At 42.3% G+C, this 21,150-nt stretch overlaps 1 protein-coding gene across 1 annotated transcript in view; it reads right to left on the bottom strand.

Moving 5' to 3' along the window:
• The window catches only part of RDH10 (retinol dehydrogenase 10), a 117,355-nt gene that overhangs the window by 33,324 nt on the left and 62,881 nt on the right, over window positions 1–21,150 (bottom strand). Inside the window, exon 3 of the mRNA XM_078687142.1 lies at window positions 7,530–7,628. Coding sequence (XP_078543268.1) covers window positions 7,530–7,628 — 99 coding nt within the window. The remainder of the gene's footprint in view (window positions 1–7,529; window positions 7,629–21,150) is intronic.

Consider the following 21,150-nt stretch of genomic DNA (forward strand, 5'->3'; position numbering starts at 1 on the left):
TTTGGCTCTAGTTACGCCTCTGCTTCACATGTCCTAAGTGTTGACGTAACCCGTGTAATTTGCTGTACTGCAATTATGCGAAATTAAGCAAAATTAGGCAGAGTTTTGAAAGGAGCGCAACTGAGCATTTAGCCCTATTTTCTTAGAGCAAAATGCTCCATTTTGTCCAAATTGGACCCGAGGATGCATTTTGAGGCTGAGAAAATAACGCTTAAAGCAACAGAAAACGAATGTCAGCATCAATCATGCCACTTGGTTCATTGTTCCTGTGCTCTTGCAGTAGGATTTTTATCCCAAATTACTCAATTATGCAAACGGGTTTAATCATGCCATTTTGAGTCAAAAGAGTAACGCAAAATTGTCGCAATGTGTCCGATTACAACAGTGCAAATCACATTTTGCCCAGACCTTATCATTGTTGTGCTGTATTTGGGCACTCCAAGAGCAGAGACCTCGAGCTCTGGTTCTGTAAACAAGGCTGTTCGGGCCCACCCCATGGCACAAAGTTCATCTTCAAAGCCTATACTATGCTGGTTTGTGAGTAAAACGTATCCAACTTTTTCCATCCAAGCTGGAGGGGCCACTGCGCCCTAACACCGCCCCCCAAAAAATGTAAACATGCCGAGGAGCTCGATCAGAACTGTATTACCCTTTCTGCTGCAGTAAGGGGCTCTGAACCAGCAGAGGACAGGCTGGCACGCTCCCTCAATGAGATTTCAGAGTAGCTGTCTTCAGAGGCAAGATATTAAATGGTTACTGGCGAGAAACGCACCGGCGCGAGCCAAAGAAAGAAAAGAGGAGTCTAAACGCGCGTGAGATTTATCACACCTCACGAACACGTAATGGTAGGCAATAATGTGGACGATAAGGAGCCAATGAGCTTGGGCCTGGATCGCTTCATTCCTTATCGCCCTGCAGACAGCTTGCTTGAGAGCGGCTTAATGTGCCCTTTCTAAACTCGAAAGGCTTCTGTCAGGGGGTGACAAAGTGGGTACGGTGCCTTCGAAGGCCGGCAGTGCTTCCCACTGCTCGACAGAAATGCAGATATTCATGCTGGGGCCTAAACCGCAAGAATGACTTCTTTCAGGTAGGGGTGGGCGGAATTTGCGCAATCGCGTTACGCAAATCTCCGCAAAACTGTCAAAAATCTCTGCGAACACGCAGAAAATTCGCGAACCCGCAGAACTGCTTGTTTGCGATGCTTTTTTCCTGTTCGCAATTGCTGATTGCGTGCTTGGGGGAAATATATCTCACAAACACGCATTTTGAGAACGCGAACAAGCGGAACGTAATTTACCGCCCAGGCCTACTTTCAGGGCCACCTTTCGTGTGCATATGGAAAGTACTACATTGACATGATGGTTTACAGATATGAACTATGCAATGCTTACAGCAATAATGTATGCCCTATTCCATTGCGGACTGTTCCAGTAGGCGAAACAAGATTAGGTGGACTGTTAAATCTAACAAGGGGAGGGCATGATGTGGGCAACCACAACCTCCGAGCTGCACTGTACAGTAGTTTGTGTATAGTGCCTTCATATCCACTGCTATACAATAAAGCACCTTTGGACTTATTAAGTAGCTAGCCACTACATTCGTAATACATGGTAGGAAAGCTGTTGGTTGAGGTGTCACCCATAAGTAATGGCTTAATGATGTACTCGGACTATTTGTAGATGTAATAAAACAATTTCATAGGACACAGATGGGACCATCGCTCCCACATGGACAAGAAACAGCCCACATCGCTACCCAGCGGGATCAATCGAATGATACGACACATAGGCTAGGAGGAGTTGTGGGCAAGGCTAGATGTCATGCATGAAACTAGGTGTTGAGAACGAGGCAAGGAAGTGTGCTCCTAACTTGTTGCATCCACGTCTTGGTGAGTCTTAAGCGTGAGGTGGGATTCGAATACCATCAAGGATTTATTCTGAAAAAGCACGTACAAATGTGAATAGCAATATAGACTCCACTCCTCTGGAAGCCCACACGGCCCACTACCTTTGAAAATCGATGAGGGAACCTGTCCAAGTGAAATGTTTAGGGCCCTTGTCAAAATGTAATGGGATGTGCCATTGTTTTGTGTTAAACCACTAAGTAACTCTGCATATTACTAAAGTGGACCACAATTTATTAAACGATTTAGTGGACGTTACACGATCAGGCTTGTAGATTATCTTTTGAATAATATATCGGTATGTTACCATCATATTCAAATACGATGATCAAATATTCCGCTGACTTCTCCCAGTCACTTGAACCTGCTGAAGCCGAAGTGGTGCAGAATGAAGAAGGTGTGCTTCAAATACCAGCAGAAGCAAGCACACAAGGTTGTGTTCAAAGAATATGCACTCGTAACGACCCAGCAGGACCTCAAAGACACAGTTTAGTCCTGACCTGAACAGAACAAAGTGTCATTGCAGGGAAACCCAAGCACAGAACAGAACATGCACAACACTATGACATCACTACTGCCAAGTGTCCACAACCATACTAACAGGTTCTTTGTAAAGAAAACCAAACCGACACAGAATATCACACTATTGTTAATGAAAAGTTATGAACCAGGTAGATCATGCTCTCAACAACCCATTACAGAAGTCTATTGTAGTCAATTAGACACCTGAAAGAAAGAATCGTGTTACAATAATTTCCATCTTTGAAGGCCAGAGGACCCTTCGGCATCTAGATCCACAACATAATTTTTTACCAGCTTTACAGGGAGTGGCCAAATCCCCATTTTGAAGACCAAAAGGTGGAGTCCAAAGTGCATGTTAGCAATTGGCAATAAATACCTCAGTTTTGTCAGTGTTCATCTGCTGCCAAATGCAGGAAATTAAGTCAATACAATGCATCAATGTGAATGCCTGTAAAACAAATACTACAGATCTAAAACACCCACAGAATTCAATGTTGTGCATGTGCGGCTGCATTGGGATGCTATAGCAATGCAAGTTGTTGTCTTGAAGACAAAAGGAATGTATGTGCCCAAGTGCACATCACTTTGACCCATTCTGGGAACAAAAAGGCGCTGTTGGAGCCAATCAGAGTTTATGAACGGAGTTTTAAAAATCTGTTTTCAAGTCTGTGGCACTCCTAAAATTAGTTGGAGGTGGGGTACTGCCAAACTGTACACTTGCTCGGCAGAGGAGGCATAGGCGCCAAGTTCAATTAAGGGAGTGTGAGACAAAGGGACAAAAGCAGGAATCTGGGGAAACAACCTCATGGACAGGAGTGTCATGAATACAGGCAAGAGGGCATGGGAGAGGGGATTAAACAAACACACTAGCTTATACAAAAATGTGTTGCCTATGCAACGTCAGTTGGAAAAGTATGTTAAGAAGAACAAACATTGCAAAGGCAAAAGGTCTGGTATTTTAAGTGAAAGTAATTGTTCAATTGACAATTTTGCTATGCATGATTTTGTGGAACTGTGAGCATTATGAATTTGAGAATGGGTGTATGAATGGGTGAGTGATTCTATGGATGGATGAAAGACTGAGTGATTGGTGCAATACATACATGGACATTAGAATACCTAGCCGGATGAGCAATTAAAAAGACATTGCTAAGTCGATGCCTGAATTTGTGTTAATGGATGGAAAAAGAGTAACAAATGAGTGAATGCATGGACAGCTGAGGCCAGAATGCTGGGGGTTGAGTGAGTTCCATTGGTAGCTTGAAATCCCAAATGGGCAAAGCTCAGTAATTACCAATCATTGGCACGTTTATTTATGTGTGACATTTCAATGCCCTATAAATGACATATTCAGAGACACTTTATGGCAATAACAACAAAAGGACTTATAACCATGTAATTATAAAAAACTTTTGGGCAATGGAATGTTCTCGTAATGGCCTTAAAATAGTCCAACACACAGTGATCTTTGCAACAAAAAAACAGGGATAGTAAAAGTGTCAGTCACACAAAATATTTGGCCACTTGGCAGCTGTGCATTGATGGGCAAGATGATGAATGCAACATGGATATGTTTTAGAGTGTCTAGCTTCATCAGCGAGGCCAGAGGCTGAGAGGAGCTGAACAGTATGGAAGTATTGCTCCAGGTCAGACTTATTTTCCCATTTATGTAATTGGGATCTTTGACATCTTTTGGACAACCATCAATCCTGAGCGCTGCTTCTAAAAAATCCACATTTTATTGGACTCCAGGGTAATTGAAATAAAGAGCTCTATGACAAAAGAAAGGCTGAGGAAGGTGGTGCTACAATTAGGAGCCAGCGGAATCTTACTTTTCTCAAGTGCCCAGGTTTCGTGAATGAAGTTCTATTGCATAGGAGCAGTACACCGTTCCTCACACTTCTCCATAATTCACAACGAGTTCCGTTGTTAAAATGTGGGAGCGTTAGAGACACAACTGATTCCTACTAAGCCAATATATTAATAATCAATTTTTTTTTCAGAGCAGGGTGATTATCGTTCTGCAGTCTCAGAGAGTCACCCCACCACAGGCATGGGTTGACCTACTCAAGGGAAGAGCGCTCCTAACAAATTTGGTGGGTCGCTTAGGAAAACCCTCTTTCCACATGACTGCAGTTGTGTCACTTTAGCTAAAAGTGCCACAGCTTGGGGAGGGTAAGTGCACTCGGTTTCAATTTACCAGAGAATATGTTTAAATAATTCACCCCCTTGTGTTGCACAGCTGTCGGAATAGACCAAGTCTGAACCTGATAAAAGTTCACAAAAAATAATTATTTCATAAGCAGACTAGCACCTTTTAATATCAAACAATTAGTTTTATTTTTACTTGCTACAATAATGTCGTTCTTAAAAGTGGTAGCACTGAAAAGAAACACTGTGTTTTTTAAACTGATAGAAAAAAAAGAGTAGAGAGGCGCACTCAATGAAGTCAGTAACACAAAGAGTCCATGAAATATGTAGATCTTCTGTTTTCTTAAATATATTCTTTATTTTCTTTCATATACAACGGCACAGCCAACGCGTTTCATTCCCAATTCCGCTCCTCCTCATGGATTAATGGAAGCTTCCATTAATCCATGAGGAGGAGCGGTGGAGAACGGGGACCATATCAGAGGTACCGTTCCGCAATAACGCGAAGACAAAAGTACTATACACGCCGGTTATCTCCCGGAGCGTGCTGAACGTCCCCCGCCTTACAGTTCCCTTAAGGGGTCCAGGATCAACATACACCTTGACTTTCCAAAGTTGCACTTTTCAACTAACTCGGGGGATACGAACTACCATTCTACTCGGACCTGAGCGGCAAGCGTTTTTCAGGAACACGCTGTGATCTACTGCGATCATTCTTCACAACGGCTCTCTAAGAGCTACCTCATCTAGGACTACCGTATCAACCCGACTGTTTAGTATATGCCCTGATGAAATTCCCTAGGCACAATTGGGAATGAAACGCGTTGGCTGTGCCGTTGTATATGAAAGAAAATAAAGAATATATTTAAGAAAACAACAGAAGATCTACATATTTCATGGACTCTTTGGGTTACTGACTTCATTGAGTGCGCCTCTCTACTCTTTTTCTATTGCTTTGATATACATCCTTGGCAGCGGATGGTGAGAGTAGCAACACCACTAAATATCTTTGAAACAGGCAAAGTTGATGTGCGAAACCCTGGTCAGCTGCTGTACGCTTTGGTTTAGTGTTTTTTAAACTGCCGTGCCTTTTTAACAGAGCAATACTTTCTACTTGGTGGGAAATGGGGCGGAAAAGTCACATGTAAAGTCCCAGCACACACCTCTATGAAATCATGCATAGCACAGTCCAAGAACACAGGGAGTAAGTAATTCATAACATTTCTTTTTAACTTGTCTTTAGGCTTTTGTTATGAAAGCTGGTCTACGTTATTAGCAATTCTGTTCAGAAAGAAAACTGGAGCTGTGCTTTAAGTTATTGGCATGGACCGCTGTTTAGTGCTTCAGAATATTTTTGCATGCAAAGTACGTCGTTAAGCTGGAGGAAAAAACAGAGAACGCCCATGGTCAAACCACTTTATATTATCTAACATCCAGTGCAAGAAAAAACTGCAATCGTACGATTTAGTTGCATTTTTTTTTACCCTTAAAAGCATTCAAGACACAAATTGATTTAAAAGTAAATTTTTTAATAAAATAATGCAAATCAAAGCTTTAATTTCAGTGCAAACACTGGTGATGAGGCTAATATCAGCCACTCACGCAATAAGAACTGAAAGTTATACTGCCATGGATGGACGTTGACCCTATCTGGCAGCTGAAAAGCACACATGGTCAGACCCCCAAACTGTCCCAACAGAGGACAAGCAAGCAGAATGGGTGAACCAGGATTTCATCGCTGGAGAGAGAACTTAACAGTAGTTCACCTGTGGCCACCACTGCTACTTACTGTTGCTGGCAATGCTACCTCACACTGGCAAGCGAAAGGTCTTATTTTGGTCGATATGCAGACAGAGGCCAGGGTAGAAGAGCTATCGCACAGCATCTGGACCAAGCAATGGCTGAGGGTGATAGACAGAGAGAGGGCGATAGACAGAGCGGGGGCGATGGACAGAGCGAGGGCGATGGACAGAGTGAGGGCGATAGACCGTTAGACACTCTGTCTATCACCCTCACTCCATCTATCTATCTATCTATCTATCGCCCTCTATCTATCGCCCTCCCTCTATCTATCTATCGCCCTCCCTCTATCTATCTATCGCCCTCCCTCTATCTATCGCCCTCCCTCTATCTATCGCCATCCCTCTATCGCCCTGCCCTCCCTCTATCTATCTATCACTCTCCCTCTATCTATCTATCACTCTCCCTCTATCTATCACCCTCCCTCTATCTATCGCCCTCCCTCTATCCATCTATCGCACTAACTCCATCTATCGCATCACCACAGCATCACTCAGCACCACCACAGCATCACTCAGCACCACCACAGCATCACTCAGGGACACCACAACATCACTATGCGCTACCACAGCATCACTAAACGCCACAGTATTACTCGTCGCCACTACAACGTCACTCAGTGCCAACACAGCATCAATCTGTGCAACCATTCAACAACAACAACTGGTTAAAATATGTTCTCTCAATGTTTCAAGCTTTATTACAAATGTCACAAAAAGATGTTAGTATTTCACTTCTTTTCTTGGATTTTCGTCACAATAAAATACAATGAACATAATCTTCACAAAAGTTATTTACAAAAGTTTAAGCTATTGCCATTATAAATTACAATAACTTTTATTTAAGTATTAATTATTTAAAAAAATTAAAAGCCATTGTTATTTGTAATATCAATACATCTAAGTCACGTAAATACAACACATATTGCATTACAAATGCTATAGGTGTCACATTTGCAAAAGTTATAACTATTGGCATTGTAAACGACAAAGCTATTAATTTCACTATTTTCAAAACCAACACATAAATGAAATATTTGTCATTTACAATACCAATAGCTCAAATTTTCCTAATGCGAGACCTATTTAATTGCAAATGCTTGTTTTTTGTAGTTGCAGTTAACATTATAGGATGAAAAAAATGAGGAACAAACCTCTACTCCTGCTGTGCTGAATAGTCCCAGTGAACTTGCGACTGTTACAATGTGTCCGTGGTTCATATCCAGCATCTTTGGGAGGAAGGCTTTTGTGGTCTACAATAGGAAGAGAAACACATTTGCATTAATACAGTTAAACTAGGCAAGAGTTCAGTGAGAACACACTTTGCATACAATGACACCTGGGTTAGTGAACAAATGACATTATAGCGTGTGAGTTAATAAGGTAAAAATTACATTAGAAAAAAAATTATTCTACCAGTAAAAAGGGGGGGGGGGGGGGAGGAGGAAGAAGAAGTAAGATTATTTACTCGTTATCTAAAAACCGTACGACTCGCAACATAACTCATAAAATTCTACTTTTACACATTATTCCTCTACCAACACCCAGCACAACAACGGTCCCAGACTTCACAATTCCTCCTCACCTCACTCCAGAAACCATACAACTCCCCCCTCCCCTCTTCCCCCACAATTCCTCCTCACCTCACTTCAGAAACCATACAACTCCCCCCCCCCCCCCCATTCCTCCTCACCTCACTCCAGAAACCATGCAACTCTCCCCCCTCACCCCCCCCCAATTATCAATCACCCTCAATGGCACACTCATTCTGCACCTCTACCCTCCTGGACTTCCGCAGAAGAATGCACCCTCGCAGTTTACTCAGCTAGTGCATGCCTTGTGCTCAATCTGGCCTCTCCAACCCCAGTTCATCAGACCATTCCTGAGCCTCCCTGGTGAATGCCACCTAGCATTTTTCATCCAGACTCGAAGTAGGTATTCTCACACTAAAAGCTCCAAAGCACAGAGCTCCATCTCACGCAACAAATGCTCCAGGAGTGATTATCTTCAATAGACAAAATAGTTACATCCTCATTGCCAATTGTTCCAGATCCCCTGCAAAAAGTCTAAATAGCCCTACTAAACCAGTCCTCTCCAACGTCGGGAAGTTCGTTAACACTACTCATGAAAGCCATCGATCCTCGATCTTCCTCTAGCTCGACCACTCAGGAGTTTTGGCACCATAAATCACAACATCTTCCTGCCCTTCTTAAGCTACAGCTTCTCAGACTCCTCTCGTTCTCTCCCTACATTCAGAACATCCAAACTGCAATAGTTTGATTTGATGTGCTTTCTGATAATTAGGGATCCCTGTATGGTATTTATGTTTTTGAAATTTCTGTCTATACTTATCCATTTTCTGACAAATGTTATCCATATTAGTGTTGAGTTCTGTGAAAAAAAGTGAAGCAGAAACCAATATATTTCCACCTTTTTTTTTTTTAATACAGATAAATGTCCACTCATGCTTGATGCCCGACTGGTTACAATGATATGAATACCCGTGGATGATACATCACTACACTCCTATGTAAATATTCCTGTTGGTTCAGTATCAAACCTGTGCATGTCTATGGCTGTTTAAGCCTCATCAGGAAACTCTCTCTCTTTTAAAGGCCCTCACCCTGTCAGTCTGCACTGCTTTGACCTGGCAGTCAGGACTGCCTGCATTTAGAATCACTTGAAAACAGAACTTGATTTCGGATTTTATTCCCATGTAAAAAGAAATACACACAGGAAAATCCGTGCTTTTCTGTATTTATTTGCAAAAAACAGTAAAAACTGAAGACTGTGAGCCTTATTTACGATGTGTTCTGTCACCCAGGGTCTTCTGGTGCTAAGAATCAAGACAGAGTATAGAGGAAACATGGATAGTGCAAAAGTGAGTTTTGATTGCTTTCTTGAAAGTGAGATTGTGAGAAATGTGTCTTAATGCTAATGTAACCCGTGACACATCGCTCCCGAAAATGTGAAGCAGCCTCCCAGAAGAGATCTTTTTACGGCAGGAATCTCTAAAAGAATACTTTCAGAGCAAACACTGAATGGCTGAATTAGGCTAGTTAAACAAGGTGTGTAGGTGGCAATACAAACCCTGAACAAGCATTTGCAATGCAGTAGGTCTCGCATTTGCGAGAGTTTTAGCTACTGGCATTGTAAATGACAATGCCTTTTATTTATGTGTTGGTTTTCAAAACAGATAAATAAAAGGCATTGTCATTTACAATGCCAATGGCTTAAACTGTAGCAAATGCGAGATCTATTGCATTGCAAATACTTGTTTTATTATTATCGGTCGGTATGATTTCGTTTTCTTGTCCAGCTCAGCTGAGACTGTCCCCACGAAACAAAAGTTGCTTGAGTTGGGAAAATTCTGTTCAAAGGCAGTCATGAGAGAAGCTGTAAAGGCTGCTTGCGGTTGTGTTGTTTTTTGGTAGGAGACTGTGTGTAGTGATGCACCTCACGGCATGTGTCCAAGTAAGCAGTCGCCCGATGGCGTGGATTCAAAGCAGGGTTTTAATGAAGGAAATTGACAGCAGGGGAATAATTCCATTGTATTTTGAGTGGGTGTGGCGGTAGTAAGGATTGAGTGGGACCGCATTTTGAATAAAGCTATCATTATAACTGCTTCAGGATTAAAGTGGGAGTTCGTTTTCTGAAACAAAACGGTAAACAATGGTATCGTCACCAAGATTTGACAGGAACCGATTCTGTAACAAGACGTTTACGTTTCACGTTAAGGAACGCGAGTCTCGGCGTCAGGAGTGGCGGCTTTGTCCGCTGACGCGGAAAGTGGGGCGGGGTGGGGGGCGGCGGTATGTGTGTCTGTGTGCACGTGTGTGTATGCCTGCGTGTGTGTGTATGCCTGCGTGTGTGTGTGTATGCCTGCGTGTGTGTGTATGCCTGCGTGTGTGTGTGTGTGTGTGTGCCTGCGCGTGCTTGTATGTGTGTGTGCATGCGTGAGTGTGGCTGTGTGTGCGCGCGTGCGAGAGGCTGACTTGCGGTGAAAGTGGGACAGGGGATGTGCACGGCGCCGGCCTGGGCGTGCGCGCCCAAGAGGTGAAATCGGCGAGGGGAAGCGCGTGCACTTCCCCTGTCCCATTTTCAAGTAAGCAAGAGGTATACTAAAGTATACTAGAGGGTCTCTCGATGCTCGACCTAAAACTGAACGTACATATGAAATTGGTAACATTAAACCTTTGCTCCACAGGTAACCAACCAGTGGTTCAAAAACATCATATTTGATATTTACAGATCAAACGGGCAGCTGCATTTTAAACTATATCGGGTCGGGGAATGCCGAAATGCTGCCTGGCGTGGTAGCTGAGCAGGAGCGACCAGAGGTATTTCTCCTCCACTGAGCGCCCGGGCTGGTAAATTGCTCACGCACACCGTCCCTTGCCGGTTCTTAATGTTTCCGGTCAAACTCTAATTTTGCCCATTGAAACGCTCTACTACTAGGAGCCTTTCTACAAATATTCAGCTATCTCTGGACGCATTCGCCCGAACTGCATGAATTCTCTCGTTCCCCGCCGTTCCCGGCATTGGATCTGCTCGCAACCTATCAATATCCCACAGCTAGACCCTTGAGGCTCGCAAACAATATTCAGGCACATAATTCTTAGTCCTGATGATGATCCTTGTATTTGTTCTTTAAGGATCGAAACGCCATCGACATGCTAAATAGTTACACACAAGTTCTCCATTGTGATATTATGCGTGTGTTCACTATACAAGAACAGCTTTGTCTAATTTTCATTAATATATGCGTTCTTTCTTTTTTGCCTGAAAACATTCCCCCTTCCTCTGTATTTCTTGGTTTGTCTTTGTATATTGGATACAGGATTATATCCCACTGTATATTTGTGCTAAGAAATATCTTTTTATCTTCAAAAATTGGTTAAATACAGTGTCTGGCTGGACACCTTTTTTTGCTTACAGTTCGCATTGTTGACTATAATTCATTTTGTTTTTTCTATTGTGATACGTTAAGGACCTATGTTTTCTTAAAAAATTGCTACCCTAGGTCCATAACCACCTAGAGGGTTCCCTTGTTGTTATAAAACTCAATGAGGAACAGACACCTCTTCAAATCTCCCCGCTTTTTCAAATCCATGGCTTTCAACCAGCCTCCACTTCACCCAAGCACTTCCTCACAGCAAAGCTCATCACATACTCACTCAAGCCAAAACCATGAACCCCCTCAAGTTAATTTGCTCTTCAGGCACCACTTCACTGGAATTATATAACTACTGATCCTACCACAGGATTAATTGAAACTTCAAAGCTGCCCTCAAGTACTACTGTTGTCAAAAGGAAACCAATGCAGCCACCACCACTTTCCCCGTGGTTCAGATCTCAAACAGCATTAACAATCACCCCACAATCTCTGGACTTGTTGTAACACTCTAATGTATTGTTAGTGTTCACTTGTCACACTTCTACTGTGCCTGTGGTTGCCTTATTCAGGTTACTAGTTTATTCTGAAATGAAATGTTCTGAAATTCCTGTGCAGCGTTCTTGGGAGAAATAATTACCTGATCAAGTTCAGCAGAACAACAATATTTGAAAATAATACTAATTAAAATGACTCATTTACTAACATTTATAGTTTCTGGGAACTCAGAAGACTTAGTGTGTAGACTGCAGTGAATAGAAAGCGAATTAACTCCCATTTAGCCGCAGCAGTATCACATTATAGAGGTATTTCATCTGCATCCTTTCATGTTATGCAATGATTGTTCTGCATCTAGCCACCAATGACCCCCAATCCGAGGTGTTTGTAAACTCCCACAGACCTGGATAACGATTATTTAAAAAAATGAAGTGGTGTTTGGCCTGCAGGCACATATGGTGTCAACTCATGTTTGAGCCTCTTCAAATCCTAAAGCATTGTCCCCCAAGGATAGTAGGGGACAGATTACTCATTGGTGCGCTAGCCTCCCCAGAGATCCCCGTGAAACAATGAACAGAGTAACAACATCTGTAACCGAGAACTGACCGGCTCACTGGAGATGAATGGGCGAGAGAGCATCATTACTTGGCAGGGCTGCTAATGCTATTACCCATAACTGGATTGAAATTCAATTTTTTTTTTACAAGGGTAATATATTGGCAGAACTCTACTTTGGCTCCCGCTGATTGGTACAAATATCCTGGAGTGATGCAGAAGGCTGGCTCACTTATGCTAATAAGACTACACACCCTGTGTGAGCAAAAAGCAACGCTGACAATGCACCTGTATCAGCTAACCACTGAAAATGTGCTGAGCAAACACTGCACTGTGATCTCAAAACAAGATACATCAGTTCACTGGGTCAGGGGAGGGAACTGGCAGTATGGAATGCATAAGAAGTGTCCAAATGCACAGACAAGGGAAGTTGAGGTAGGTGATATGTCAGATTTTACAAGGCCATGGAAAGCATCTGCAGTAAATCCTACCCTTGAGGGCCACTAGCAGAGGTGCTGAAGAAGAGGTGAGGCCGGTTTGTGCATACTGTAATGGAGAGCCAATCAAGACCCATTAGCACCCTACAAGTAGAGCTACAATACAAAGATCAAAATTATTTCAGAGAATGGAGGAGTCAAAGAGATAAGGAAGGATCAGGGTATGGAGGAGCCAAGGAGATATGGAAGGAGCAGTGGGTGTAAGGTCTGTAACAGTGGCGAAAGATGTATGCAGACCTATATGATGGCCAACACTGTAACTAGTACTTTGTGCAAAGGAAACTGATTTTTAAAGAGGCAAAGAAATACACACAAATAATCTTAGAAAAGAAGCACCCTGAGGCAGGTGCTGTACCGATACCAAGGTGCAATGGTGATCAACAGGGCAAAAGGCCTATAGCCTACAGAGACAACATCAATGTACAACTGACTGGGCAAGAAAAACTTGTAACAGCTTTTAAGTTCTGACTGTTTCACCAACAAGTGTGACACTTGGCGAAGATCCATAACGACTTAAATCGGTTTAGGTTCCAAGCGGGTCTATTAGGAGCACAAGCATTTCCAGTTGTGCTGTTCCAAAAGTAGGACACTCTGGAGCGAAAACGTTACCTCAATTATCTCAATCTTTACTGCATCAAAAAGGAAATGACCATCAACCTCACAAATACTCAGGTTGTGGTGTTTGTCAGGAAGATCAACAAGGGGAGCTGGTGGCTGGGTGGACAATCTATTCTTCAAAGCTAGTCATATAAATATCTTGGCGTCTGGCTACAAGTTCAGCTGTCATGCCGACTCCACCTTAACTCAATGAAACCAAGAATTGATTCCTTGATTCCGCATTTCAATTAATACATGGCAAACTACAAAACCTAACATTCTTACCACTACTCACAGCAATAAAAGTCAAGTTTATCCCAACACTCAGCTATGGCACAGAAGTCTTTCCAGGAAACTTTGGGGCTTTCCTTAACTATGCACAAAGTAAGGTATTCAGTCTCCTGTACCATCTCCTCCAGAATGTGTCACCTTGTCAGATTCCCCTTGAATTCGGCCAGAACAGCCAAGATCTAACACAAAAAGGCTCTCTACTCAAAGATATGTTGCCATTAAGGTCTTCAGACGAAGCCACATTAAACACTCTGATGTGGAAAGAAATTCAAACTTGTCTTCAGATAAATTCCAATAGCTGGTATCTGGACCTTGAGCAGACATAAAAGGACCTAAAAGCAAAAGAGCTATGGGATCTGTCATTAACCCAAAACTCTTTAAAAGTGCATTAAATAAACAAAAAGGATGTCATGCACGGAGACAAGTAGAAGCTCAGCGAAAGTAGTAACACATGGACCATCACTGACTCATAAGAAAGAAGCCTTCGTCCTCAGCCATATTTTACAACTCTACTCAGATCTTTCTATAAAGATAGGTTACTTCTTCTGCCGTTTGGTCTATGTCAAACACGTGATTACATCCCCAAATGGCTGCCGAAACAACTGATTTCTAATTGCAGGCTGTGCCATTTACAGGAAAAATATTTGACCCATATTTTATCAATTTGCCCCATTCTGTTAGATGAACGTAAAACATTATCAAAAAAAATCTTTAATCAGCACAGCATTAGAACATGTCGGCATGCATTACATTTTTGTAGCAAAGGTGAATCTCTTCAAATAATAGACGCCTTTATAAAATTCATTCTCAAAGCTGACCAGATATTGATAGCAAAAGGCCCGATCGCCATGTAGTACTACGAACAATTAACATGAATTGATATAAGTTGGCTGCTCTGGTTGTATTTTGGTAATGGAAGGGCACACCGACACTTCGAATAAATTTGTAACATTGACCATATCTGCCCGCTGGCCAAGGGAATCTAGTACACGGTTGTTGAGACATTGCTCTACCAAGTCAACTTTATTGTATTGTTCTCTTGACGAGTCTTGTTCAAACCCCTCATGCACTTTAGGTGAATTTGCACATACACGTTTGCACTTTAACTCGGAAATTAGGTGGGAATTGAAGGGCACAGCGTCACTTTGAACAAACTTGCAACTATAGTGACTTAGTCTTGCATACTGTTCTCTGACCAAAGGAATCACAATACATGGTAGTGGAGACATTATCTGTACCCAGTCCGCCTCATTATTCTGTTCTTTTGAGGACTCTTGTGAAAACCTTTTCTGCACTTGAGGATGCACATACAACCCTGCGCTTTAACTTGGAATGAGGCTGTACAAAACGAGACACTGGGAGATTCTATGACAACACTGTAAATAGACTATAATTTTATCATCTTTGTTCTCTCTAATGAAATATGTACCAAAATCTTATTACCACGGTCGCCGATTAAGTAAATAAGGGCCATATGTATCAAGGTACCAATTAGCGATTCTGTAATAGTGATTTTTAAGAAATCGCTATTTCAGAATCGCTAATTGGAATGTATCAAGAGAATTGCAATTTTTTTGCGATTTCTTGATATTCCTTATTTGCGAATTCGCAAATTGCAAAATCGCAATTAAGGAATACTTTCCCATTCATTTCTATGGGCCGGGAGGCCCATAGGAAGGAATGGGAATGTATTCTCAATTTGCGATTCGCAATTTGATAATCGCAAATTGAGAATAATTTCAAGGGTGCAGGGGTGTCCAAAGGACACCCTGTTGCACCCCTGAAATAAGCATGGGTGCACATGTGGTGCACATACATGCCCTAAGGGCATGTATGTGCGTCACATGGCACTGCAAAAATGGGCATTTTTCAAGAAATTCGCAAATTACCACCAACTTGAAGTTGGTGGTAATTTGCGATTCCTTAGGGACAATTAGCAATTTTTTCAGCTTCATACATGCAAATTTTGCGATTCCTTAAATGCAATTGCAAAATAAGGAATCGCAAATTTTAAGATTCCTTATTTTGCACCGGATTTTCATTCATACATCCCATTTAGCAAATTCGCATTCGCAAAGGCCGAAATTCTGCGAATTTCGGCCTTTGCGAATGAGAATTTGTATGATACATATGGCCCTAAATGTATAGCTGTGGAGTTCACCTACACTTTACATCTTGACATATGCACTTTATCTAGTACTAATCAAAGATATTTTGAGTGCGATGATCTTACAAAAGTGTGGAGGTGCACCAGGTAAAGAAGTCTATTCAAACGTTTTTCCACAATTCTTTATTTTTTCATCATCTTTTTATGATTCATATACATGGTCCAGCCAACACATTTCATCCCATAAACAGTTGGGACTTCATCGGGGCACAGTTTCTTGTAAAGGTACGTAGTTTCCCAGTTAAGTGCAACATCATATTTCCAGCAGAATAAGCTGGCAAGTGAGGATTCCACCGGGGCTGCAAGGTGCCTCCCAGTTTGTTACCCTGCTAAGTAACAATCTTCTCCAAATCGTAAAGCTCTGTCAGAATGTATATAAATCATAAAAAGATGATAAAAAAATAAAAGAATTGAGGAAAAACTTTGAAAGGACTCCTTTACCTGAAGTACCTCCACAATTTGGGACAATCAAAAATCTGGGATACAGTGGCACTTAACAACGGCAGGTGCCAGAGGATGCTTGCACAGGACCTCTAATTTAACAGAACTAAGAGTGAGGTGCTGACTGACAAGTCAAGTCAGCTGATGGGTTCCTTCTTTTGTGACAGTGCGATGTTCTTATTTTACATGCCTGTTTCTACCATATTACCCTACGAATTCTGTAACAACTTCTCTGTGGGGACGTCTTCTATTCTAGTTTACGTTTTTAAAGCTAAGGAACTAAGAAAATCTTAGCAGTTGTGCTGTTACTTACATTAGTATACCATTTTTAGTCTGTTTTATATCTTAAAAAGACGTCGTAATTACTGACTAAATTGCATTATTTCGGGCAAATTTCAGTTTTATACTATTCCGTTTGTCTGTGATTTTAACATTTTATTGGATTTGCTGTAGAATATATTATGGTTTTTATAAACTGAAAATACACTTACTTTTACTCTTCCTGAAGTAAAACAGAGGGTGTCTAACCTGAATTTTACTGATTTCATAATTTTGCAAGTTTTATGTAGAGCATACCAGGCCCACTTGGGCATCAGAGCACTTTAAAAAAGAAAAAGACTGGAAGTAAAATGGAATATCATAGTAGATGGATCACAAATGAATACAAGAAAATGAGATTTTCCCGTAGCTTGTAGGGTGGGTCAAGTTAGACATTTTCACAGCTAATTCCAGGTGACAAGGAAATTTTCATATGGAAAACACACACATTTTTGTACGATGTCTACGGATTAGCGGGTAGTTAGTCTGTGGGACGATCACTGGGGAAAGTGGCGCTAGATCTTAGCCATTTAGGTCTGGCCTAGAGGCAGCTTTAGCTCCTCCTGCATCAACAGTTTTCTGCTGCCCATTGCAACACTCAGCATGCAGCAACTGGTCAGTCAATTTCAGCCACTGGCGTGTTTCACTGGGAGTGACAGCATATAATTCTAGCACATCCACCTAGAAATGATTCAGAGCCGGTAGGCTGGTCTCTAGTCTCATAACTGTTTTTATTAATGTTTATTGCATATGCGTACAAAAAAAGAAATTAAAAAACCCTGCAGGGCCAGACTTATCAGCTTTGCCAATGCTTGATTTTAAATGCAGTATATTTTGGATTTGTATGAATCGCTGGTGGAATGGAGTTACGAATGACAGGAACGTTTCTGGAGAAGGCCTTGGTTTAAGTTCCTGTTAAACTTAACATTGTTTTCGAATCAAAGGAAGCCGGCACTTCCGAGAGTATCTGAACCTTTTAAAATGAACAGCTTGCACGTTCGATGTTGCTTTGGCGCTCTGTCGCGGATAGGTTTGACCAATATACCAGCAAACTCGAAAAAATCTAGCTTCAACCGGGAGCCATCCGAGTAGGTGATGGTTCCATAACTAATCGAGCTGCGGCATATGTGGAGCTGCACTGGGCACAGGTTTAAAGGTTTCAATGGCTTAGAAACTAGTAGTCAAACGAACAAGAAATATATTTTTGGTTTTTTTGGTGGGGGGGCGGAGGGGGGCACTAGATTGCCAGATCCGTAATTTAGAAATAAAGTGTTTACACTAATAGCTTTCCGTTAGTTCGTCGTTTAACCGTTAAATTTAAAACCTGCATCTGTGGGCTCACCAAAAGATCCTCACTTTATACTACAAAGCGACCTCCTGAAATCACGTCTTCAGGTACATTAGTTAGCTCGATGTTCTAATGTGCACATAATTCTTTGGACGCCTCAGGTAACGCATTCTTTCAGGAATCTCTAGATGAAGGGTTTAGCGGTAAGAATGCAATTATCAGTTAATGGCTTTAGAGCGCATATGACAACGCCTGAATGCACTACAGACGGGTCCTAAACAATGACGTTGCTCTTTTTTGGGGCCCTATACCGGAAAAGCTCCCATAAAGAGGGTTACATTTTAAGGTGTTCGAGCAAATAACTAATATAAAGCAAGAGAAATTATTCTGCGGGCACTTTAAAATAATGTTTTAAAAAAACACATTCCACCAAGCATGCACAAGGCGAACAAAATATATATAAAAAAAACAGCCTGGTTGAATCCTACCCTGAGCATACCTTTGATGCCCATGTTCTGATCTAGACTAATGGGATTATGTCTGGTCCTGTCGCCCAGAGGTTTTACTCGCCTCTGCTGGTAACAACTGCTCAGAAGAGAGAATGGTCGCAATCCAATCAGTGACCTACTGAGAACTGGTTGTATAACCTGTTTTCCTTCGAGGGAGGCGCCGACCAGCCCCTCAAACACAACATTTGCATGATTACTTAAAAGCGCATCGTTAGCACATCACAGAGCCCCACGGAGCGGCACAAACCCATGGGGCCCAGGCGCGCGTTGATTTATGACTCTAGGCACCTAGGCCAAGCCTGCACCAAAGAATTTGTAGGTGGAATTATTAATCCAGACCCTCAATTAAGGGCATTGAGGGGGCGTGGTACATACACACCAGCATTTGGGAGCAGGTGGGAAGGAGATTTGGAGAAAAAAAAAATCGGGTGAACTTTAAACCCATTTAGGTTTTTCTGGGGTGGTGACATTTTAAGAGGGAGAAAGGCAAAATAATAGATTTTTACTTTCTGTATATATCGGGAGGATTCCGCTTAAATCGGGTAATCAGATATATATAGTTATTTTAGGTTAGCAGCTGTGGCCTGCTTCTTGTCAATAGTAATTGAACAGACAAAAAAACAAGCATTTACAACACAACAGTTTCGCCTTTGGAGAAGTTAGAGCTATTGGCATTGTAAATGACAAAATTTGTATTTATGTGTTGGTTTTGAAAACACATAAATAAATGGCATTGTCATTACATTGCCAATAGCTTAATCTCTCGCAAAGATTAGGTGTTCATCCAATCCTTGGCCTCTCTGCAAAGGCACTGAGCAAAGGTCACGTATACCGGCTGCAGTTGTTCAATGCAAACGCGTGGTTAGGGTGGCTATCTACGCAAACGTTAGTGTGCATGTTTAAGTCATATCCTTAATTAAATAGGCCCCGTTCCTTTCATGCTTCTCACTTTTTCCATCCCACTTAAAGCCCTGCGCACCGTAATGAATGACCGAGATGAACTACAGCAAAGGTCCTAGACAGCAGCCTGCTCTCCTGCGGAGAATGTCGTGCGAGGCGAACACTCGTCTGCAGAGAGATGCTGCCACCAGGTAAAGACCCCTTCCCACTCATTATGGTCAAAACCCACCCAACGGTGCGCAACGGCACATAAACTGATAGTTTATGAGCAAATCGATAGTAATCGTTGTGTTAATCGACAAATTTGGCGAAAATCACTTAGGTGCCTAAGTTGGAAGAGGCAGTCAAGTGATTAGCTCCGTATTTCAATAAGCATAGGAGCCGCGCTGGGAGGTGAGAATGCCTAACCAATGCAGAGCTGTGATCCAAAATGGTTTCAGTGCGAGTGCACACTTAGCAACTAATGTTAATTTTGAAGCCAAAGGGTTTGTCTTTGCATACAAGGACACTGGCCTGTGTTGCCTACTGTGTCGCACCACAATCCAGGGTTAATGGAGGCCCACAAAATTATGTTAATCAACTGCTACTGCAACCACTGGACAACTCCGATTTACAGGATAACCACTGAGAATGTAGATAATTCATGCAAATGTCTAAAATCCGGATACCCTGAAAAGCAGCCATGACTTCAGCCTTCCTGTACCAATGCTGGACACCAATTACTTTGCCAAGACACACATGAACACCAACTCACATCCAGGCTCCTCGCCCCCGAGAGTGCCCCTCATCCTCATCCACCGACCCCCACAAACACACACCAGCAACGCACGCACGCAGACACACAAATAGAAACCCACACCAACAACTCCTGTCACACACGCGAGTACCCAGGTATACAATTAAACAGCAGCGCCGTGCTCTGCTTTGCCCCTTTTTAGTATCAATGACAAGGATTTGCAGAATGTGGCCCACGATAGCGCGTAAAGTCAGAGGCAATTAAACGGGAATGTAAAAGCAGCGCTTGGGGAGAGGGGTGCGAGCTGTAGTGTGCTACGGGAGTGATGGGCGTATGCTAATGTCGCTCACTCGGCAGCGTCTGATATCCCTGGCCCTGTGGGCCACAGCCTTTGGTTACTTGGCACAGCCTTCTGTAACTACTGGGGCTGTTTGATCGAAGTACAGACACTGGAAGGGATCCCAACGTAACACACGGTAGCGAGAAACGACATCCAGTTCTATTTTCTTTGAATACTGGGACTTTCGTTTTTCATTTGTTTGCCAAAAAATAGCACTATAAGTACTAAAATACAATCAATCAAGAGGTCTTAAAATACAAGAAGGGAAGGTGTGTGACCCCACCTGGCATAGAACCGTATGTGTCAGGTTGTCGCTGGTTGTTGAGGTGTAGTTAGGATGTGTTTCATTTCTGACATTCTGTGTGTCTGGACTGTTGAAGAAAACAATGTTTCAGGCTTCGGGAGGTAGACAGAGTGACACCACCACCCAGCGCCTCGGCATCCCACGTTACAAGGGAAGGGGGCTCATCGCGATGTGCTCAAAATAATAATCCGGACACCATCGACTGCTCAGAGTGGCGACAGTCACGTGATCTCCATGATGTCGAACTGTGTAATATTGTTGAATCTGAACTTTAACCCAAGTGATAGAAAAGCTACAATCTCGGTTCCCCCACTTCTACACATTGCGTGATCCTGAGAACATCACGAGCTCAAAAACAAACAAATGCCGATGTGTACATGTTAGGTAAACAATGGGCACTGATGTGCCGGAAAACTTCTTTAAGCTCTAAAAAAAGAAAC

The sequence above is a fragment of the Lissotriton helveticus genome, chromosome 4_1 (genome assembly GCF_964261635.1).
Source record: "Lissotriton helveticus chromosome 4_1, aLisHel1.1, whole genome shotgun sequence".
Classification (NCBI taxonomy): Eukaryota; Metazoa; Chordata; class Amphibia; order Caudata; family Salamandridae; genus Lissotriton; species Lissotriton helveticus.